Source organism: Aspergillus fischeri, genomic scaffold, assembly GCF_000149645.3.
Source record: "Aspergillus fischeri NRRL 181 1099437636249 genomic scaffold, whole genome shotgun sequence".
Classification (NCBI taxonomy): domain Eukaryota; kingdom Fungi; phylum Ascomycota; class Eurotiomycetes; order Eurotiales; family Aspergillaceae; genus Aspergillus; species Aspergillus fischeri.
The window spans coordinates 3258616-3281930 of record NW_001509770.1 but is presented as its reverse complement, the minus strand read 5'-3'; the positions used below and the strand labels follow the sequence as shown (position 1 = coordinate 3281930).

The following is a 23315-nucleotide window of genomic DNA, read 5'->3' as shown; positions in this document are numbered from 1 at the left end:
CAGAGGGGTATCAACCGTGAGCATGTCCGATATCGATATAGTCTTCGTCGTTTATGACTGTCGCATGCATCAGGCCAGTCACTTGGCCTTCGTCCTCATCCAACTCTTCGTCATCGTCATACATTGTAGCTTCGGTCATTTCGCGGGTGGAGTCAGGACTGTGATTCAAGTAGTCCCGAAGTCGATTGACGCCTTCACCGCTAAAGACACAGAACACCTCTCGCTGTTGTTGAGTGAACTCCGGAGGTGCTTCGCGGCAGAACCGGGTGACTGCCGGAACCAAAAAAGCCTGCACACCAGTGAGACTGAGATGTGTGAGCCGAGGGCAATTGTTGAGCAGAGCATGTATTCCCTAGACATCAAAATCAGTACTGGCAAACACCTAGACCGATGTCAGAAAACTTACCGGCATTGTCAAGTTGACGCAGTAACTGAGGTGCACTCGCTCCAAGCTACTCGTACCAAGAGGATCAGGGGACACCTTGGGCCGTGCCAGAGCCAGAATACTCTGATCTGTAATCAGCTGACACTTGACCAAGCCGATTCGTCGAAGTTTAGGCAGAGTCGCCAGCTGCTGAACGCTGTTATCCGTTAAACGGTTGCAGCAAGCCAAGTCGATGTATCTGATCCGGTTGCAAGACTTCACCAGCTGTATTACCGCAGGATCGGTAATATTGGAGCAGTGACCCAGATGAACATAATGGAGATTCTTTCCGAGCTTGCAGATGGCCTGCACTGCGCGGTCCGTGATGAACCTGCACTTGGCCAAGACAAGGTTTCGCAAGCGAGGCGCAGCGCTGACGATGCGATCGACAGCATCATCTCTGACGTTCTCACATGCGGTCAGGTCCAGGATGCGGAGACTATCAAAGGAGAGGGACTCGGGAAGATTTAGAAATGCCGCATCACTGATTTCGACGCAGTGGGCCAGCCGCAGTTCACGAAGGTTTCGAAGTGTGGTCATGAGCGAGGTCACCGAGGGGTTTGTGACAAGTTTGCAGTCGTGCAGGTCGATTTCAAGGATAGCAGGACAGTTTTCGGCAAAGGATAGGATTGACCTGTCCGTTACTTGTACGACTCCGTTAAGTTTCAGCTGGAAGTACTTGTTAGCATAGGCAACGTAAATCGACCAGAAACATTTTAAAGCTCACTCTTTTGATCTGTCGGCAATTCTGCGAGATGACAACAAGTGAGTCGTCTGTCACTTTGATACATCCAGTGATGTTGAGTCCTTGAAGCCTAGGGCAGTTCCTGGCAACAGTATATAGAGTGTGGTCCGTAAGGTATCGTAGATCTGAGACATCTAGAGCCTGCAAATGCCGGTTGCCTTCCACCAGGTCCGAGACACCCTTGTCCGTGAGCTTCGAACAATTCGTCAAGGTCAACCGCTCAATACGCTTGCACTGAGCAAAGGGGACCACGGTGCCGTCGCTGACATCTTCCGTCAACGCAGAGAGATTGAGTCGTTTGATAAGCTCCGAGTACGCAAATAAACTATCCGGCTTTCCCACGGACGCTGTTACGCTCTTCAGGTTGTCCCAGTTATTGCACGACGGTCGATGCCACAGTATCCCGACGCAGTTGGCAGCCCACCCTCGGCATACCAGCATGCAACTCAGCAGATCCGCAGTTGAACTGAGCTTCGCGAATATGGAGATAAGGAGCTCCGGCGGTAGACGTCCGATCGGAGGAATTACTGTGTTTCTTGGACCCTGGTCGCGAGGCTCGCGGAAGTTCCCCACTCCGACGGAAGACTGCGAATCGTTGGCCTGGGCCATGAAGAAGTCGGTATCATCATCGACGGTACGATCGGGAGAGGTGGATGACGAGGACTCGGAGGGAACTTCGCTTGAGAAGCGAAGTGGTTGCCGCGAGCGGGGCATTCTGGATTGCGGGTGTGAAGCCTGAGGAGGTCTTGTGATGAGGGTTGTCTGATCAAGGTACTCCAGCAGCATGAGATACGCTATTCATGAGTACTTTGACATGAGAAGGATACCGCTGTCAGCACAAATCCGCACTCGAGGGCGTGAGACTCTCGTTCGGTATCCCTTGACACCAGCAGACCCTGTAAGCAAAGCTGAAAAGGGAAATGAGAGCAAAAGCACGGCGCCGTCCAAACCGGCCGATGGATCCCGTCGCAGCGTTTAAGGAAAAAGGACGAGAAACAGGGAATAGAAGACAGGTATCAATAGGAACGCGCGTCCGAGCGTGCCTGCAGCAGTTGCACACAATAATCCGGAAGGTAAGGGAGGGGCTGAGGAGCGGAGAATGGAGGCTTGGGGCGGGCGGATTATTGACCAGGGAAACGACAAACGCTCGATCGGGGAGGGAAAGACGTGGTGGAGTTATCGAGATTTTATGCTTAGAGTAGCATTATCCAGACGGTCTATGCGTAGTGATATGGCAGACAGATAACTGTAGGTATGGTGGGTGGGATCTATCGAGGAACCCAAAGAGCTGTTTGATCGGGCGGCTAGAAAACGAGAGTCAGCACAGGGCGGCGGCTGCCAAAGTGATGGATGATTAGTCTTAAGGTCGATGGGAGGCAAATAAGAAATGATGGTTCCAGTCCCGCTGCTGGACCTCACGGTAGGATCGACGTTCTTTGTCTTGAGGATTGATCTCCGTACCTTAGATTCTGAGCTGGAAATAGTTGAAATTTTAGGATTTCAAGATGCGCAACGCAATAGAGTCATGGACATAAGACCTAGGCAGGATCAATGTGAATATACAGGCGTACCGCTTGTTTTGCGCACCGATTGGCTGGCAGAAAATAGTACCTAGATGGTGGCCTTCACAGTCCCTCCTTAATATATATACACTTATACACAAGGTCCTTGGGATTGACATGTACAAATCCTGGATCCAAAAATACATCACTGAGAATACTGATCACCGCAAACCCCAATATTTATTGGCGATGGCAACATGAAGCGATTGGCCTTACTGAAGGCAACCTTCTAGACACTTCCCATCAACCATGATATCCATCTTCACTACTCCCTCTCATTATCGAGATGATCCAATACTTGGGATGCATCTTGCAAGTTCGCATCATCGCATGCCATCACAGGCTTGGCAGCAGTGGGTCCCATAGAAGATTAGTGTCGATAGTGGGAAAAATGTCTCGATTTAGTGTCTGCCACCAGAAAGGGGCAGACCCATGGATACCCTCAACAGCACTCGCAATCTCGTATTCTCAACGAGATTCTACTTCAGCCGACACTGGTCATGTCCGACTTCCCCCTTTTGCCCATTCTCGAAGGACATTCTTCCTGACCTTCCCCGTACTCGTCTTCGGAAGCTCCGCCACCACTTCCACCTCCCGTGGGACCATGAACTTGCTGATCGCACTGTGTTTCTTGGCCCACGCGATCACTTCTTTCCCATCGATCTGCTTCCCCTGCTTCACAGTCACAAATGCCTTGGGTCGCTCCCCCCAATGTGCGTCCGGGACCGCCACGACACCAGCTTCGAGGATGTCGGGATGGGTAACGAGCATCGACTCGAGAGCAACGGATGATATGTTCTCGCCTCCTGCTCAGTCATGGTCAGCATTGCGATGAATGAGCAAAAAAAGGAGGACAGATATTGCCTACCGCTGATGATGATGTCCTTTGCTCGGTCCAAGATTTGGACGGCTCCATCTGGGTGCCAGACCGCCAGATCCCCGGAGTGCAAGACGCCCCCCGCGAAGAGCTTTCGCGTGGCCTCGGGGTCTTTGTAGTAGCCTCGGGAGCAGATGTTGCCAACAAAGGCGATCTCTCCTATCTCTTTGCCATCCCGCTGGACGTCAATAATGGTTCCTTCTGGGACATCCGTCTTGATAACCCGAACGGGCAAACTAGTCACGAAGCCATGTCCTTGTCTTGCCATCTTCTTGTATTTCTCTTCCGCCGGCAGTTGATCCCATTGAGGCATGTAGTACCCTTTGGTAATCGGTCCATATGTCTCCGTCATTCCGTACACATGCACTGGGTGCAAGTTCAGGTTGGTCATCTGCTCAAAGAGATGTGGGGTGGGTGGGCTGGCCGCCACGGTAACTTGGACCGGCCGAGGAAGTCGCCCGGCCTCGTTGGCAGCACACAGCAAGGTATTCACCGTTGGAGCCGCGTTGAAATGGGTGATGTGTTCTTGCTTCAGCAATCTCCAAATCTCCGGATAGTCGATCTTTCGCAGGCAGTAATGGGTGCCACGGACGGCGGTCACTGCCCAGGGAAATGTCCAGCCTGGAAGAGTTAGCCGGATGACAACAGGCTAACGATGCCGGAGCTGAGCATATAACTAACCCATTGCATGAAACATAGGTAAAGTCCATAGATAACGGCAGCGACCTTGTTGAAAATTCAGGCCAGACTCGATCACGTTGGCCAGGGCAGCTAGGTAGCAGCCACGGTGAGTAAACTCGACGCCTTTGGGGCGGGCTGTTGTGCCACTGGTATAAGCAAGGGCAATGACATCGTCTTCGGAAGCAGCCTGGCTTTCCAGCCCATCCCAGCCCTTTGCGCCTGTGTCAGCGTCATACTTGAGACCTAGTAAAACAGCCTCGTCAAATGGACCGGAGAGTTGGCCTTCTGTAGCATCTGTATCCGTGTCGACTATGACGGGAATGTCTGGCTTTGCTGCTCGATATGCCTGCAGTAATGGTAGATATTCTTTGTCCACAATGATGACCTCGGCATCCGAGTGCGTGAAGATATAGGCGATATCATCTTCCTTGAGTCGGTAATTAACAGCTAGTTGGTGTCAACGTCAACCTCTGCTGCAGGCAATGAGGAAAGGATCTCGCCCTTACCAATGTTCACTGCTCCAGCAGCAGCTATCCCAAAGATTGACTCCAGGAAGGCAGGGGTGTTCGGACACAGAATGCCAACCCGCTTGAACCCATGCTTCTTGAGATAGTATGCAAGGCCTCTAGCCCGATCTGCAGTCTCTATATACGTCCTCCGCAGAACCTGATTGTTTGCAGTGACATGGTAGATAGCTTCAGCCTATCAGCCAATGGTTTTCGCCAGTTAGTTCACTGAAACCAAAACAGTTGCTTTGTACAAAAGCAGCGCAGAGAACAGAAAGTCTCACATCAGGTTCAATTGCCGCAGCACGGGGCAAGAAGAATGTGGGCGAGAGCGTATGGTAGTTGATGCGATGTTGCGGAGCAGGGTGATCCTTAACTTCGGGGGACGCAAGATGGCCCAGTAGACCCGACAAGCGAGTCTTGACAGATGACATGACTAAGGGCTCGGTAGCGGTAACCAAACAAAAGAGTCCAGATTCATGAATCTAAGGTACAAGAAGCCAAGTACTCCCCAGGTGTATATAATTATTGCAGGTGTTTGGGGTTCGCGGAAACAAGGGGAGCACCATACAACAAGAGCCGAATTGGAGATAAAATGCGGGGAATGATCGGCTGCTAGACTGCTTTGGACCGCGGAGAAGTTTGACTTACCCGCACCCTACCAAGCGGGACGCGGGCGACTCTTCCACATGCCTCGTTTGTTGTCCAATTACTTTCGGTACAAGTAAAATATGAATATCTTAAAAGGAGAATGATATAAGAACTCAATTATCGTTATTGGGACAGCCACGTCTTATTTTTCGTAATGAGAAGTCTATCCCGGCTATCCTTTGCGTATCTTGAACCACTCAGGGTAACAAACCACCCTAGGCCACAGACTTCTAAAGCACACCCAGAATCCATCTACCGACTACCCATATGATCCGCACTCGGTCCGCACTCCGTATGCCCGTAATATCCGAGGCTGGTTATTGATAGCTCGGACGTTCGATCCTGAGACTGAGGCATAATAGGAACCGACCGCTAACAGACTACGCTCATTGACATACATAGGATCAAGTCTTACAGTCAAATGAACGATGAATGAAACAAACAAAGGACGGAAACGAGCATTGTCAATGGTCATGAGAGTCATTCTTAACTCGAGAAAACTTTGGATTAAACCGCGACGGCGCGAAATAACGGTCAGCTATTTTGAACAACCTTTCCTCCCAAGCGACTCCGTATTTTTTACTTTTGAATATGAAATCGGTTCCTGTAGCCTCCATGTCCGTCACAACATGAACATTTGTGGTAATGCATGATGAGGTAGGGACAAGGGAAAAAAGGTCGATCGGTTTGCCGTCCAACTTCGCTGAAAGATAAACCGTTTGCGATCCCAACCCAACCCATCACTGAGACAAGCAACCAACCGCGCAACGAGGTATCTAATATCCGTACTCAGCAAGCTGGCTCTTGGTCTTGTCGTCGACGCTCGCCGACTTCTGGGCCTGGACGAGCTGGCGGCGAGCGGCCTTCTTGCGCTCGTAGTATGCACTGCTCTTAACCTTTCTCCGCTCCTCAAGTCTGAAAAGAATCATCCATTAGCCATGTCCATAACACCAGAAAAACCAATAATCCAAAGCGATGGATACACACCTGGCAACAACGTCCTGGTACTTCCAGCCAACCTCGTGGCTGAGTCTACCGACGGTGCAGTACTTGCGGCCGGGGCGGAGTCTGAGAACACGCAGAGCCTGGGGAACGACGACGCGCTTCTTCTTGTCGTAGGGGGGAGGAACACCCTCGAAGACCTTGAGTCTCTCCAGAGCAGCAGCACCACGGGGGGTCTTGTGGGGGATCATTCCGCGGACGGCCTTGTAGAAGATGCGGGAGGGGGCACGGAAGTGGAAGGGACCACCACGAGTGGGGTTGTAACGAGTCATCTTGCGAAGGTAGGCGTGGTACTTCACTATATCATCAGAAGTGGGCGAATGTCAGCTCTTTGCTCCGAACCAGCGTCAAACGGTCGCAACATTTCCAATTGTCCCCAAGTCTCGGTATATCTCTGCTCCACCCTCCTCTTGCGCCTTCAAAAGGGATGAAAAAACGAATCGGATAACGTACGCTTCGCACGGAAGAACTCGCCGGAGATGTTGAGGGCTTCACATCTCACAACGACGATCTTCTGGCCGTTAAGCAGCTGCTTAGCAACAGTGCTGGCCAGGCGACCAAGAAGGTGTCCCTTGCCGTCAATGACGACCTGTAAATTCCCAGCACAAGTCAGCGATCACTGTAATTGTAGATAACATAGCCCGTAATGTCTCCCGTCCTTGAAATCTCCAAAGCACACAAGACGACAAGGCTTTTTGGCGGTCTGCAGGTGAAAGGGGGGTACGCACGACTGGCTCGGTGGAGGACATCCTGCTCTTCTGTCACCGTTTCAAAAGGAAAATATCCAGCGAAAGGAAGAGCGCTGCTCTAGGATACTCCCTTGGGATGTATGTTGTCGGCGGTTGTTGTCGTTGTGGTCGAGTTCAACGCACACAACGGAGTCGGATGGGTTCGCAGGTTAGATCGCTAAGCGAAGCTACTACCCTTTGTGTGGAAAGGTCATTTGAGGGCCACAGCCCTAACCCGGTCCAATCCCGTGGCTCAAGATCACGTGAACCACCTCCTTTGCCCCTCCGGTCAATTCCAGCCCAGTTTGACGCTTTCTGGGTCCAAAAGACAAATTGTTTCTTGATAGGCCAGTCTCAGACTGTTCCACCGAAAAGGAGCATTTAGTTGTCTTTCATTGATTGTGGTTTATCTACTCCGTGGATTGTCGCCGGTGATGTCAATATCTTCACTCGGCAGGCCGACTCCGGCGTGAATCTAGAGCCTTACATCGCGACTTCAAATGTGATCAATGAAATGACATTGACAGCCTTATGATCTTACGGACATAGCTCCTGGTACTACCTATTGACTAAGATAGTGAATCAACGATCGGCTACCGATCAAATTCCATGACATTTCTTGGCATGATAGAAGTTTCAACGGTTCATGTTGGCCAAGATTGGTCGACGTATACTTAGCTGTTCTCATATTACGACTTCCGAGGTTGAATTTCGGACAAAGGTCATAGGTATTCATCCTCAACTCGCTTTATGGTCTACTAGTCCTCGTTGTCTGGAAGCCCACTTCGAACCTTGTATGAGTCATTCGATTCGCGGTCGCTATGTACGACCCAGCCGACCTCCTGCTACGTTATTTCCAGCTCTGAACAGTCTCTGGCAGCCTTGTTGCAGCGTCGAATGACAACAAAGCAGGCTTGTTTACAGCCTTAGACGACTGATGAGGCTTCGAAAAACGCGCTTTGTTTGTGTGTCTGACACGCACGGATACGCGCCATCAGAAGCAGGGTTCAAGCTACCAGCAGGCGATGTCTTGATCCACGCGGGAGATCTTACGAACCGAGGCAGTCTATGCGAGCTGCGCAAAACGATGGAATGGATTTCCAAGGCCGACTATGAGGTCAAGATAGTTGTCTGCGGTTAGTCTGCTTGGAGCACGCGGTAATGTGTGCGTGTTTACTGATTAGCACACCTGTCCAGGCAATCATGATATTACGTTAGACGCAAGCTTTTATGCTAAATACGGATCGACCTTCCATAATCAGCATCTAGAAAACTCTGAGCAATGCATGGAAGTTGTGAGGACAGGTTCACCCTCGGTAGTATTTCTTCAGCATCAGTCAGCACTAGTCCGCTTGACCCGGGCCGACGGCCCCAAGACCATATTTAAAGTCTTTGGCTCGCCCTACTCCCAGTTCACTGGAAACTGGGCATTCGGATACGAGTCGGCCGACGCTGGTGCGCTCTGGGGGCAGATTCCATTGGACGCTGACATTGTCATCACACACACGCCGCCTCATTCTCACTGTGACAGCCTGAGCACTGGCGAGCCCGTCGGGTGCAATGCCCTGCGTCAGGCATTGAGCAAGGTGAGACCTCTTCTTGCCGTTTGCGGTCATGTACATGAGGCGCGGGGCTATGAGAGGGTCAAATGGGCCTCACCATCGTCAACCAAGGCCGGACCGGAACAAACCGAGCATCAGGTTATGCGAGGTGTCTTGCCTCCTCGAGAAAGCAAGAAGCAAAACCTAGTTGATCTAACGGGCAAAAAGGCCGAGCGTCTAGACAATGATGGCTACTCTGTCCAGGCGAATCCAGATTTGCCGACGGCATCATTCACGCCGTCGCAGAATGCCCTACTGCTGCCCTCAATCACAGCCTCAACATCCATGATGCCCAACAGTCCGCAGCAGAGTCAAAATACGCCTTTTTCGCTTCGTTCTAGTTTGGTCGAGGACACTCGCAGTGGTGAAATCCATCTCCGAAGAAAGGAGACGTGCATTGCCAACGCCGCTATCGTGACAAGCAAATGGCCGCACCGAGGAGGCAAAAAATTCCATCCTCCTATTGTAGTTGACCTGGAGCTGCCGACTTGGTCAGAGCCTGAGTAGCCCAGTAAACTTACAAAATTTGAAGCTTTGGCATATCTATCAAGTAGTCCGGTGTGAGGCTGTCGTCGCTCTTTGAACTGGTATGCTCTTTGCGGCTCGCAACGGACGATGGAGCTCTGACCTACAGTCGGCGAATAGATAGACTACATCTCTGGGTGGTGCATAGCTGCCATGATGGGCTCAATGACACTATGGCAAGCGCAGCAATGTCTGGGGTTATCTCCATTACATCATTTCTTCAAGATGTTAGATAGATTACACCCTTGACCACGATATTCGTCGAGCACCGGGTCATCACCCCCCGCACCCCCATTGGCAAGCGAGGATTTGAAAATCGCGAACCAGAGCACCGTCTCATCACACCATGGTCGTTTACAGAAACCTGATCAAACGACTCCCTACCCGATGAACATTATTAACACTAGACAAAGGCCCAAAGGTCATCCGCAAGACCCCTCCATCACCTGATCGAGCAATGTCACCAGCTTAAGGTTCACCATACCCAACCTCACAACCGAGAAGAGCGCTTGTTACTGCCTTATGAATGGCGGAGGAAATCTAGCGCGGTGATAGCTTGATCTTCTGCCAGAAGCAGATGCTTTGTAGTTGACGATGTCAATATGATCTCACGAAAAGACCACGAAGGTTGTGTCTAGTCGTCGCAAGGTCCTAGATTTCTCAGGCGGCCGTCAGGCCTACTGTCAGGCCTCGCAGAGAAATACAGCGTGAAAATAGGAAGTTCTTAAAAGGCAGTTTCTTTTATGACAAACCTCGACTCATTATGACTAAGTCCCATAGCTGAGGTTCCATCAGCAGCTAAGATCTTATCTAAACATTCAGCTTCAGCCATAAAGAATTGTTCTCAGCAGTACGTAACCAACCTGTGGGAATGCCGACTGCTGAGCATAAAGGCGTGGACGTAGCTGAGTACTCCGTATCGGTAGTCGGCGTCTGTTCCAGTTTCCAATTTCCATCAGTATCGCGGTCAGCGCCACCTGCTAGGGTTGGCGCGCTAACCTCGAATTAATCAATCGCTCCCGAGTGGGTCGAGACTAAGAACTCGGACTTTTTGAGTCCTTGACTCTGATTGTTCCAAGTGGAGGAAGATCTCGATGCTGGATAACTAGCCGCCAATTGATAAGATAGGTTAGATGCGCCTGGCCAGATCGGGAGATGTCTCTAGTGGGAGTTGTGGCTGTAGGGCTCTGTCCTCCGTACCCGTACCCGTTGCTTAGTCTAGTTGTCTACTCCGTACGAAAACTACGCTGCCTGCAGTAAATCGCTGCTGGTGGTAGCTGCGATGTTCGGAGGAACGCTTGTTTGGGTAAATGCTGTCAGTGCCTGGATATGTTCTATTTCTAGGTGGTTACTGTTTACTGCGCCTTGTAGTACCCCACAATTTGACTCTGATGCGGCAAGCCATGAATCTCCTAATTGTCGTGCAGGCAGCGCAGTTGATTTTCCTTGCAAGAAAGTAGCACATTGTAAAAGCAAGGAGATCATATGTACAGTGTACATATTGGTAATTCATTAAAGCCATTCACTATCCCGTATCTATCGGTTGATGATCGTCGAAACGATACAAGCGGAGACTGAAGAAACTACAGACCACATGGTCAGCCACTAGTACCTATTGTTCTGAATCCAGCGTTTAGATAGACTCTGGGCCTCTGTGACAGCTTCGCACCGTTGCCGTCGGTCACTTGGTGGATAAGATACCTCACACACACCCGGAAATGTGACATTGCCATTATGCTCACTCACCGGTGTGATGGGCGCCTGAGCCAGTGACTGGGTATGCTCGAGCAGGGAAGATGAAGCACTAGCCATGCAGGCTAATGCCGGGGCAATCATCACAGCATGGCAAGAGCGTGCCGATGGTTGGCTCGTTTCTGGGACGGACCTCCTGTGCAGATGACTATCCCAGGAACCAATTATGCTTCCAGAAGCGTCCACTTCATGTTTCGACAGCGCTCAGGGCTCTGGGGATGGCACACGGTCACAACAGGGATGCGATAGGCCAGCTCGCCAAGTAGGGTGTCAGCCATCATCAGGCCCCGGTCGGTCCTGTCAGATTACGCTGTGGTTCGAGCTTTTTGGAGGTGTCAGCCACATCAAAGGCTGTTTATCCGTTCTTCCTTTCATCCTGTTCGCCTCAATGGGTCGCTGGAAGCCTAATGCTATGAATGTGATTGAGCCGAATCTAAAATTAGCTGTTCATTCTAGGACCATCGAGTTGTCCAAACTATGAGAGAAAAACACCATTCTCATGGGCATCCCAGGACTCAGGTACTGCCTTCGGCGGAAGTGTCACGGAACCGGCCGGGAGCCACCCACGGGACCATTTTCACGCGAGCGAGGATCGGATCGATGAGGGTTGTAGCCGTGGATTCGTTGGAGACATCAGCCAACGATAATTCGGTGTTCCTGAATACAAAGGTCGCATGTAAAACTAACTCCGCACATGAGAGACGTGATCTCTAATGCTCCACTACTCCTGGCTAGCGAATACGGCGCAAGAGTACAGAAGCTCCTGAAAAGGAAAATTAAGGGGAATGACGAACCTGTCTCTGTCCTCCGTATTGTGGGACGAGAGCCGAGGGGAACCAGGTGCGTGAGCCAATTCTAGACCGCGACTGCAGCAACCACCTGCAATGGGTGAGGCAAGATGCAGAGAGGCGGACCATTAAAAAACAGGGCCTATCGGCGATGTGATTGGATCTGTATGTCGACCCCCGGCAAAGGCGAAGGTGATGGCACTCTGTCAGCCTATAAGGAGGAGAGATCGTCGGGCAAAAAGTCGAGGACATACGAAGTGTGGCCAGTGTGGCAGCCAGTCAGTCACAGCCGGCGCCAAAATACTAGTGCGGGGTTTTCTGTTCATCGTTCCCTTTGCAGGACATGGCTACAACAGAGTCCTCTGAGAGGATAGCGGTGGTCAGACTGCATATTGGAGGTGTTGTCTCCTGGAAGCTGATTAGTTCATGTTCAGATAGCACACCATCCAGTCATGATGAAGCATGGAGGGGTACTCTGAAATTGCCCCGCAAGCTTTGGCTGATGACGGTTGCACTGCTGTTGGCTGGCTGCTCATCTGCCAAAGAAATGTCAGTACTGTACGGAGTACACTCAAGGATCATCGGGATTAGGTGGATTCTCAAACCAAAGAGGAGGTATTCCCATTTTCTGTTGTCCTGCAGACCTCCCTCCCCCTAAAGCTGGAGCGAGAAGCTGAGTTTATTCAATACTAGGCGTGAGTAAAATAAGGCGAGCAGAAGGCTCACTGCTGCTCTTATTGGCATAAAGGGTATGCTCTTCGTCAAATATACTAACTAACTACTACTGCTTGCTGCTCACGGGGTGATAGTGATACTCCCTAGGATGAGCATCTCCAACAACCATGTAGTGTAGCAAGCAAGCACAGGGCTGTTGCTGAGTCCCTGTTAGCGCACCGCATCGTCAATCATTGATCATTCTTTCCAGCCTGATTCATGGCTGACTATTTGTATCACACCTGTTCCTGATTCCCATTCACAGGACTGGTACCTGGAGCATCCTTCTTAGGAGCTCTAGCAACCGCACTCTAGTCGATTGATTCTTTTTGATATCAAACATAGATGATTCTCTTCTAGACTAGCTATATATCCCTTCATCCTTATTAAATACACGGCTGCTCCATAAGAATCGTCGAGCCCTTCTCCAATTGCCCTCGCTGATTGTCATTATCATTACTACTATCAAATATCCTCCACTTCATCGGAGTCTCCAACAAACCAACTCTGAGCGACACCAAGCGGGTCCCTAAACGTGGTTTCACTTTCGTCCTCTACTTCTCCTCGTCTTCGATACTAATTATCTGCCAATTAATCGATCTATCCACTTTCCAGCTACTCCGCCCACTTTTTGACCGCTAATTCGAATTGAGATAATCCTTTCCCTGGCAACCAGAAACAGCAAAAGAAGAGAATCAGCTGGATACTTAGAAGGAGACGACCCCAGGGACACGCTCGCTCTTTTATGCGTAGTCTTTTCAACTACTACATAATTTCTATCTACCAAGAGCGCTGCATCTTCCAAAGTGCCAACACCAACACCATTATCGCATTGTCATTCTCATTCTCGTTCACCAGATTCGTACCCCATTCCAACCCAACCTGCAGAGGAAGTGTCCCGATTGAATCTCATTTGTTCCTCCACTTCCTGTGGCATCATCGAGCATCTTCCGCCTCGTTTCTTCTTGACTTATCAACAAGAACAACAACAATTCCATCGTCATCATCATCATAACTAAGAGTACTCTCATTATTACTCATCTTATTCATCTTTGAGCTGTTCATCTACAATTCTGACTAAGAGTGGTGCCACTTCACCGACGTCGACAACCAAGCGTGGCGCAGTCCATACTGTTCTTGTGGCCTTCAGTGTTGGCCCTCATCCCGTCCAATTCAAACTTTTTTCTCGTGCCTGTTCCTTTATTGCCTTTTTTGAATTTTCCTCCGATTTGATATTGTTATTATTATTATTATTATTCTGATTTGCACCGACTGCTCATCCGGTTTGCCCCTCGGTTCACTGCTTCACTGCTACAGTACCACATTTTGCCCCCTTCAACGGAGTATCTAACCAACAAATCAAACACCCTCTTCTACGACGGAGAAAAAACACACTTCGGAAATCCAGACCCAACTATCCACCCCTGATTCAAGAGTGGCTCCGTTTTTATATCAGTGCGGTCTCTTCCAATCATTGTCTTCTGGCTGTCGTGCTTTTCAGGGCAGATTCCCCGGGGTTGTTCTTTTGCCTTGCAGTATTCTTATTGCTGATCTCTCGCTTTCCCACTGCATATATTTCTCTCATACCAGATTACATGATTCTTTTGGGAGCATTCTGCCGTCTTCGCCGACATTCTTAGATGAATTGGTCGTGTCTTGTGCCAGGACACTGGATTAATGAACCATTGATCGTCACGAGAACCCACGTCACGGTCGTCACCCCATTGCATCCGCCCACCTTATCCACCCGTACCTAGGTCGGCCCAGGTACACTCCCGTGCTTTCCCACCGCCTCTCGCCTCTTCCATACCGCTCCCCTTCGGTGTCTACCATTTTGCTTTATCAACTCACCATTTCGCCTCTGGTACATCAATTATTTTTCTTTTTTCTTCTCCGTCTTATATTTTTCATCTAATCATCACACATTGTTGATGTTTTTCAACCGAATGTTGATTTCTTCACATAATGTTATCGACACCAGATATCGATCCATATGCTGTCCTCGGAGTTCAGAAGGATGCGACTCTCGCTGAGATCAAGTCCGCTCATCGGAAACTGGTTCTCAAGTGCCACCCGGACAAGGTGAAGGATGAGTCTCAACGCAGCAAAGCTCAAGAAGAGTTCCAGCAAGTACAGCAGGCCTACGAGCTTCTTTCCGACGAGACGAAGAGAATCAAATATGATCAAAAGGTTCGTCTGGCCGAACTCCGGCGCGAAATGATGGCGCGCGAAGGCTCCTCTGGCGGCTCATACCCATATTCGTCCCCGCGCGGTAGTGGTACCTCCCGGGAGTATCGCGATGGGCGATACTACGAAGAGAGAAAGCCGGCCGATGCGGCTTTCTTTGAAGATGATTATAGGTTCACCGAGGAGCCGCGCCCAATGTCCCGGAAGTACGACGAGTTCGAACGGCGACGACCACGGACGAAGCCGACCGAGGAAAAGAAGAAGTCCAAGGCGGTTCCCCTCGATCATCTTCGCACGGCGAAAGATACGGCTCGCGAGAGCGTTAAATCGACCCACACCAGTCGGGCCAAATACCGTACCAAGGAACGGCGGCGGGAAGCTTACGAGAAGCTTGAACGGGCGGGACCGTACTACGACTCCGAAGATGACTCCGACGCTTCGACTTCTAGCGCATCGTCTATCTATGTGAAAGTTAAAGTTAAGCGCCCTTCTGAGTCGAGAAGGAGTCGCGACTCGGCCTCGAGAAAGACTAAATCGACTGATTCAAGCCGTCGCGCCGAGCGTGCACGGTACGATGACGACGATGACTATTCAGATGAATGGGACTCCAAGCACGAGAAATTACACACAACCGCACAGGATTATATTCTTCGCTCCAAAGCTGCTCCCGTGGAGAGCGATCGGAGACGTCGGTCGTCTCGTTCACCCGTCCGCCACCGTGGCTACGAGTCTGCGGACCCCGAGCCATCAACGTCTCGGCGTCCCGTCCGCTCCAGCCGTTCGAGCCGGGAAGATGTTCGCCCTTCAACATCCCGCAACGGATCCTACGAACATCTGGAGTCTCAGTCCCGCAGCTACGAGACCAAGAGACCCAGTATGCCAACGGCTGCCACTTCTCCGAGTATCAAGGTATCCTCTGGCACCGTCCGGCCGTCTCTTCAACCTTCGCGATCTGCATCGAGTGCACAACCTCAGTCTCGTTCGAGACGAGAGCCTCCTAGTCGGGTAGAACAAGTTCTCCTGAACATGGTTCGATCATCGGTCAAGCCACGGGGCGTGGAGAGATATGATTCGGGCTATTCGAGCCCCGGTACTCCAGAAATGGCATCGGGGGATAGCCCTACCAAGACCTCCACGCGCTACAAGATCAAAGAGCAAGACACGGCTGTGGTCGAACCGGTCATGCCGCCGCCGCCCACCAGCTCGTCGAGACACACGAGAGCGTACTCACCGCCACGCGCAGAACGCCCTTCGACCTCGACTCGATCCGCACCGAAACCGGTACGGAGTAGCACGACCTATGCCTACCCTTCTGAACCGTCGTCTCGTCACGAAAGCACCCGTCCGAGTGCTTCTAGACAGTCCTCATCAAGACTCTTCGGCGAAGTCGAGTATGGCGCGCATCCCAAGGAGAAGGACATCAAGTATGTCCGCGAGATCAGGCCCGAGCACGTTGTCTACACCCGAGATGCCTATCCTCGCCAGCATTACGACGAATATCGTCAGCCACCGGCGCCACGGCGCCAGTCCACCTATGCTTAATGAATGCACGACAGCACGATAACGACAGAAGCCATATCATGTTGCAGCATTTTTTTATTCTTATCATTTTCGCAATCTTGCGGTGGGGCGGTGAAAGTCCTTGCACAACTCCATTCTAGGTGGCTCCATTTTTCCGCTGATGCTCTAGACGCTATGGATCTCTCCTCTTATGCCGGTGTATCTCATTATTTAGCGTTTGTGAGAGTCCCGTTGGACTTTATTTTTCTGTCACACTTTATCCTTCTTGCCCATATTTTTTTTTCAGAAGTCTTTTTACACATGACACCATCACGCATGCGGTAGACTGGAATTTCACTCTATCCATCACATCGATCACATCACATTGTTGGCGTACGGATTGCTATTGATCTTGGATGCATTTGAGCCGATATGATACTGAACTGGGGGCCACTACTGGGGAGCAAACGATGGATATCTATGATGACGATTTAACGAATCACCTTGGGAGGAACAGAACAGCACTTATTACATACAACGACAGCCACAAATTGAACACTGGTCAGTGGACCTGCTTCATGTTACTATCTCATTAAGACACATAGACTTTGTAAATTCGTCATGTTGCAGTCAAATACGAAACCTGTCAGGAACCAAGGTTGGCTGGTGCCTGTGCGCAAGATCCATGACATCAATTCTGCATTCTATTACCCCTCAGGGAGAAACAGCATTAAGCATGTGGATCGAACTTGACAAATCTCATGTACCCCAGATTAATGATAAGAACATGCAAACGACAATGACATCATATGTAATCATCCTGCTTTGCCTATCTGAGAGATCCTCCTGACCACTGACTAGCAACATGGAAGGCAAAGACATTTTGTCTGCGGCAACTAGGGAAAGCGCTTTTATTTTGATAATCCTGTATTTTAGCTCTAGGGTACCTGCTTCCACAAGGCGGGGAATCCCACGGTCAGAATTGATTCATGAATGATGTAAATAAATCATATTCAGTTAATCCTAAACGTGGATCGCAATGGGCGAAGCGTAGGTAGATCACATGGCAAGAAAAAGAACCACAATGGAAGGGTATGTGTGTAATAGAAGTAGGCCAGAGTTCCAATGGAAAAAAAAGAATATAATCTTGCCCACCAACAGTTGAACATGCTAGAGGATGCTGTGGCAATGCCTTTCAGAGGTATTAATGCGTCAATATTTGATGTGCCTGTCTTCTATAAACATGAATCCAACGTTTCCTGCTGCTCATCAAGGCTTCAAGGCTCGGACCAGTCGACCTGATCCGTCACCGACTCTGACCTGTCTTTTAAGTATGTAACACGGAGACGAAGGCGGAGCTTGGGTGGGAGTGCCTATGATGACATCGTTAGCAACGAGTTGACTTGTAAGATGCCGACAAACTTACACCACTAATGGCTGCAATCTTGAGCATCTGCACGCCTTCGTCTCCCGCAGAAAGCTCAGATTTGTTGATCGCGCTGAGTTGAAGCCGTTGACTTTTGGGCACCGCGGCTTGTAAGCCGACATTGGAGAATTGACTAAAGTCGGAGACGTTGCGGAAACGGGCCTGGATCTGTGCATTCCCATTACCACCCCGCTGTACCTGCAAAGTAAGAGTAAGGTCGTTCTTGTTGTATGCTGTATGAACCGCTGCGGCCGAAGGGGATGGTGCTGGGGATGGGGCGGATCCCAGCCCTCCAAGGATATCCACAGATGCGGATGCCGGCTCCGCTGGGCGTGGTGAGGGGGTCGCTCCGTTTGAGCCGAACAGGTCCATGATGGCGCTCGTGTTGACTGATTGGGCAGGTGCGTGTGCAGCCTGCGGAGCGGGCGAAGAGAGGCCAGAGTCTCCACCGAGGATGTCCGCAAGTAGGTCTGCCGTGTTCTGAGATCCATTGGCCGCCGGGCTCGTTGCTGGAACATCGGCGCCGCCCATGAGATCGACGAGCAGGTCCTGCTCGGCCTGTTTGGCAGGCTTCTTCGACTTGTCTTTGAGCAGCTTACTCTGGCGCTTCTTGCTGGGAGCGCCAAGAACCCTCTGTTCCTCGCGGATCTCGGGAGGTGGCATCCGTTCCAGCACACCTCTGCGGATTTGATCGTAGCCGAACAGGTTAGTATATTCGACCGCGCGCTGTTGAATTTCCACGCTCAGATCGGCGGTCCGGCTGTTGAGGAAGCGCCGGAGACGCTCTATCTGCGCAGGATCTGTCATGCGTACCGTGAGCTTCATCGATGCCGTCGTAATATACTCAACGACAGTCTGCGTCGCGTAGGTGCTGTTGAGAATATTGTTGAAGAGGTCAACAATGTCGCTTTCCTTGACCTCCTTGACGAGTTCCTCCTCCTCATATTGACCACCACGGAGCAAGCTGTCACCATATTCACCAATGACCCAAGTTGCTGCAAGCGTCAACCCCTCTTGAGAGATATCCTCTTTCAGGGATGTGTAGAGCTTTTGCACGCAGTACGTCTGCAGTTCCGGAGTAGTGGCGATCAAGCGCACAAAAGACGACAGGATTTGTTCCTTGACGTACGCACCGGCCAGCTTGAGGACGCGCAGAATGGTGTCGACATGCCAGCGCTTGTTAGGGGCGTAGCGGTCAGCAGCGATACCAATCTGGGTTGTCATGGCTGGTTTGAACTCGTTGTCGGCAACCTCTAAGAAGGCGAGCAATTCCCGGACAAGGACACGCACGTTCGACTCATTGATCAGCATGAAGCTCAGGTCGAGGGCTCGTCGCCTGATGCTGATATCCGGGTCACGGAGACATTCCAGGATGGTGTTGCGGTGTCTCTGAACAGCATTCGGCTCGATCGCTACCACCTTATTCAGGGTATTGAGTGCAACGTAACGAATGTTGTTATCTTTGTTGGAAAGGAATTTTCCAAGAATATTGACACCCAAAACCCGCAAACCAGAGTCGGCCTCAATGTCAAGAATGGTGAGGACGGCCTCGTAAAGGATAGCGTTGCCCACGTTCTTGGTAGAATCGGTGTTGGTAGCCACCTGGGCCAGAATGTCGTTGATCAACTCGCTGGTTGCTGCATCTCCTCTTCCGAGTACTTTCAATAAGCGAAGTATCTTGACCTGAAGGAACGGGTCCGTGATGCCGGAGACATCGTGCTCGGGAGCGTAACCGGAGGTCGTCAGTCCTTTCAAGGCCCGGACAAGACCGGGGACCAAGGGCCGGAACATCTCAATCACGCCCTCTTGCCCTTCCTCGGCCTCCTCGGCCTCGCACATGTCTATTACCAAGGTCAACCCGCACAACAGCACGCCGTGGTTTCGATCCGATAACAAGGCCTTGGCTTTCTCCAGGAAATGTTCCTGCAAGTCTGGCACCTTACGGCAGATACGCATGGCACATAATGCTGCCTTCCGCCGGATGTAGGGATTGGCTGTGGAGAGGAGGGACTCGACTTCGGTGAACAGATCTCGAGACATCTCGACGGAAGCGATGTTACCCAGGGCACATAGCGCGAGACCAACGATATACTGGTTGGAATGGTTGAGATCACTGAATCCTGTCAGCCAGGACACTTCCTAGAGCAGCAAGCAGATGTTGAGACGAAGACCCACTTCTTCAATGAGTTGGTCACCAATGTCAACACTTCCTGGTTCTCATCCAGGAGCAACATGGTACCCAGGTAGCCCAGCCGCTTGTCGGCGAATCGGTGGGACGCCAACAGTTTCAGGCATTCGATCTGACCAAAGTGTGTTCGTTCCCCAAGGGTGAAAAGATAAAGTAGTTTGGCGACATTGTTTCTCCTGCAAGTATCATAGATGAGCTGGTTGTCCGACTGAAATCAAAGGTGCTGGTGTATGGTGTGGTGTATAATGCTGACCGGACTCCCGAATCATGGCTCTCTTCTCTGAACGACGCACGAATAGCGGCACTTTCTTTTTGAATCACTGCTCGTTCATCGGCAATCGTCTTGGCCGATCGGACATTCCGAATGAATTGTTTGACTGTTTCGAGCCCGCATGTGCGGTACGAATTGATTAGTGATTCCGTTGCCAGCTCAAAGGGGGTGTGGGTGGGGGTTCACGGAGGGCAAACACATACGGGATGTCATGGCGGTCGCAAGGACCCCCGAACGGGGAGGAAGATAGGAGGATGTAGGGGGTTGCGACGATAAGAGAAGAGACAGGAAAACTGAGAGGAAGAGAGGGCGGCGAAGAAACCTGTCGACGCACTACCCGGGGATAAATCGATGAATGGAAGTCGACGACTTTCTTCTTTGATAGCTGCGCTTCTAGTTAGCCATGTCGAGCCTCGCCCGTCCTTTGCTTGATCTGGCACTCTTGGCAGCCTCTTGTTCGGGCTTAGCGTCCCTCGTGCCCTGAGTATGTCACGTGCCGTCCCGTGATAAGCTCCGTGGGGCGGCCTTGGTAGTCAGGCATCAACTTTGACTGATGGATGCCTCAGTCTCCAGGAAACAATACACAGGTATCAGACTTGTAAAATAATACCGGAGATCGGCCGACGGCAGCTCCGTGGGTCTGACAAGACACCGGATGTGCATATTATTAACTAGGTATTGACATACGAATACGGAGGACGGCTCCGGCTCAGTGCCTTTACCTTACGGAGTACTTTAGTGACGATGGCGATGAAGCTATGACGTGCGCCCTGGGTGCTTTGTTGACGCCTCTCTACGCCGTAGTGCCTATCCAGATGTCCATTGTGCCTTGGAAGTCCGGTCGATCCGTTAGAGAGGTTCTTGGATGCGAATAATCCCTCCCTTTTCCCTGTCGTTCGTTGGTCCCTGCGCAGATCATCAGCCTTACTCAAGTTTCGACTCTCAAACAGTGGTTCTTGATAGGATCCACAAACAATACACATGACACATATCGTCAATTCCTCCTTCCATCAAGTTCCGAACTCTGATTATATATAACGCCCTTCATAACCTCCGTCGCGTTGATGTGAAACCGATATCGATGTGAACTTCATTACTCTTGACCCTCGTCATCAGCATGTCCACTGCCGTCTTACCGCGCAATGGCAATGGGTTGCCACGAGCGCGCGGTCTGAAAAAGGCCGAGGATGGTGTTACGACACCTGCTTTAGATAGAATAACATCTGTTGATTCAAGGTTGGCAGGACTTACATCAAAGAAAACCTGAACTAAACTTGTGCTAATTTCTTCATCAAGTGGTCGCTCAACCCCCGTCGCCGATGATGCGCCCCCGTCAGCGCATTCGATATCCAGCGCCAGGAAACACGCGCGAGCTCGGACTCGCCTGTTCTATACCATCAATTATATCCCTCGCGTATCGCATTTTGACCCCAGAAGCGACCATCACAATTTTCGCGGCTTCTTCACACTGTTCTGGATCGCGCTGTTTATAATGGTGGTTACGACTGTGCTGCGGAATATCAAGGATACTGGTTACCCGTTGAGAGTGAGAGTGTGGGGCCTGCTGTCGGCGAACGTGTGGGAATTGGGTCTCAGCGACCTCGCGATGGTTGTCAGCAGTGGGCTTGTCGTGCCGCTGCATCATCTCTTTAGGAGCAATGGCTTGCTGCGGTGGGGCCGAGCTGGTATGATTGTACAGAGTCTCTTCGAAGCAGTATGGCTTGTACTGTGGATCAAGTGAGTGCGCTGTGCTCAACCCAACTTCCTCGTATCTAACAAAGTCTCTAGCTGGCCTTTCATGATGCGCTGGACCTGGACAGCCCAGGTTTTCCTGACTTTGCATACGCTTGTCTTCCTGATGAAGATGCATTCATACGCGTTCTACAATGGACATCTGAGCGAAACGCAGCGTCGACTGGCTTCACTAGACAAACCTGGCTCGGTCTCAGTCGATGCAGCGGTGCGATACCCAGACCCGGAACCTAGCGGACACCCGACACACCCGCACAGCAATCATACGCGATCTAAATCGGTCGAGGAAGTGCGCGAGGATCTGGCGTCTGAATTGACTTCGCCCCTGGGACGTGTGACCTACCCACAGAACCTCTCTCTCACCAACTACATCGACTACATCTTCTGCCCGACGCTCTGCTATGAGCTGGAGTACCCCCGGAACAAGAATAGACAATGGACCGAATTGGCCGCCAAAGCTCTGGCGGTCTTCGGCTGCATCTTCCTCCTAACGCTGACGAGTGAGGAGTTCATTGTGCCTGTCCTCAGCGAGGCTAGTGCCCAACTACACCTGGTCCACGGCGCCTTAGAAAGGGCACTGATCCTGGCCGAGACCATCAGCATGCTCCTGTTCCCATTTATGATAACATTCCTGCTAGTCTTCCTGGTCATCTTCGAGTACGTGCTCGGCGCATTCGCAGAGATCACGCGCTTCGCCGACCGCCAGTTTTACTCGGATTGGTGGAACTCCTCTGACTGGTACGTATTGATTTTCTTCGGGCCAGCGGTAACGCAATCTAACCGGCACACTGTACAGGCTCGAATTCTCCCGCGAATGGAACATCCCTGTGCATCACTTCCTCCGCCGACACGTCTACTTTCCTTCGCTGTCATACTTCTCCCAGCCCGTAGCCATGTTCATCACGTTCCTCGTGAGCTCCGTCTTCCACGAGCTCGTCATGAGCTGCATCACCAAGAAGCTGCGCGGGTACGGCTTCCTAGCCATGATGCTCCAGATGCCCATCGTCGCCGTCCAACGGTCGCGATTCTTCCGCGGGAAGAGGACCCTCAATGTGCGTCTCCTCTCCTTCTTGATCATGGGATCAGCTCGCTAACTGCATTTTTTACATGTGCAGAACGTCTTCTTCTGGCTTTCTATGATAACAGGGCTGTCTATGGTGAGCTTTACACATTTTTCCTGCAGATTGATGATGCATAGCTGACGTTGTCTAGATGTGTGCTCTGTATGTCCTGGTTTGATTGAACAATGTACACTGCGGTCGGTAGAATAGCGCGTTTTGGTTATACTTGTACTATAGTGTAGTAGACTTGGTTATATACCCTCGTGTTGAAAGTGTTATGTGTATCCAATTGATATATTGTATTTCGTAGTCCAGACTTCGCAATTGACAATAAAAACCATACCCGTCTCTTATTTCGGTTGTAACCAAAGCCT

At 51.0% G+C, this 23315-nt stretch overlaps 7 protein-coding genes across 7 annotated transcripts, besides 1 other annotated feature; 3 read left to right on the top strand and 4 right to left on the bottom strand.

Moving 5' to 3' along the window:
• Positions 1–10: 10 nt before the first annotated feature.
• Positions 11–1883, bottom strand: NFIA_018750 (putative ubiquitin ligase complex F-box protein GRR1; the record flags this gene model as incomplete). The annotated part of the gene is made up of 3 exons (XM_001265070.1): positions 11–352; positions 407–1093; positions 1152–1883. The coding sequence occupies 3 exons, from the start codon at positions 1881–1883 to the stop codon at positions 11–13; spliced, it is 1761 nt and encodes a 586-aa protein (XP_001265071.1).
• A 1346-nt stretch (positions 1884–3229) lies between these two features.
• Positions 3230–5229, bottom strand: NFIA_018740 (putative AMP-binding domain protein; the record flags this gene model as incomplete). Its single annotated transcript, XM_001265069.1, has 5 exons — positions 3230–3537; positions 3600–4229; positions 4290–4736; positions 4796–4991; positions 5080–5229. The coding sequence occupies 5 exons, from the start codon at positions 5227–5229 to the stop codon at positions 3230–3232; spliced, it is 1731 nt and encodes a 576-aa protein (XP_001265070.1).
• Positions 5230–6222: 993 nt separating this feature from the next.
• On the bottom strand, positions 6223–7197 carry NFIA_018730 (60S ribosomal protein uL13; the record flags this gene model as incomplete). Its single annotated transcript, XM_001265068.1, has 4 exons — positions 6223–6361; positions 6434–6746; positions 6902–7037; positions 7177–7197. 4 exons carry the CDS (start codon positions 7195–7197, stop codon positions 6223–6225), a joined length of 609 nt encoding a protein of 202 aa, XP_001265069.1.
• A 1066-nt stretch (positions 7198–8263) lies between these two features.
• On the top strand, positions 8264–9284 carry NFIA_018720 (Ser/Thr protein phosphatase family protein; the record flags this gene model as incomplete). Its single annotated transcript, XM_001265067.1, has 2 exons — positions 8264–8312; positions 8524–9284. The coding sequence occupies 2 exons, from the start codon at positions 8264–8266 to the stop codon at positions 9282–9284; spliced, it is 810 nt and encodes a 269-aa protein (XP_001265068.1).
• A 4505-nt stretch (positions 9285–13789) lies between these two features.
• Positions 13790–13814: a microsatellite.
• A 707-nt stretch (positions 13815–14521) lies between these two features.
• On the top strand, positions 14522–16285 carry NFIA_018710 (DnaJ domain protein; the record flags this gene model as incomplete). The annotated part of the gene is made up of 1 exon (XM_001265066.1): positions 14522–16285. The coding sequence occupies one exon, from the start codon at positions 14522–14524 to the stop codon at positions 16283–16285; it is 1764 nt and encodes a 587-aa protein (XP_001265067.1).
• Positions 16286–17520: 1235 nt separating this feature from the next.
• Positions 17521–19903, bottom strand: NFIA_018700 (AP-1 complex subunit gamma; the record flags this gene model as incomplete). Its single annotated transcript, XM_001265065.1, has 3 exons — positions 17521–17616; positions 17670–19782; positions 19845–19903. 3 exons carry the CDS (start codon positions 19901–19903, stop codon positions 17521–17523), a joined length of 2268 nt encoding a protein of 755 aa, XP_001265066.1.
• A 1342-nt stretch (positions 19904–21245) lies between these two features.
• On the top strand, positions 21246–23119 carry NFIA_018690 (putative sterol o-acyltransferase (APE2); the record flags this gene model as incomplete). Its single annotated transcript, XM_001265064.1, has 6 exons — positions 21246–21364; positions 21425–21865; positions 21917–22618; positions 22677–22932; positions 22996–23037; positions 23093–23119. 6 exons carry the CDS (start codon positions 21246–21248, stop codon positions 23117–23119), a joined length of 1587 nt encoding a protein of 528 aa, XP_001265065.1.
• Positions 23120–23315: the final 196 nt, after the last annotated feature.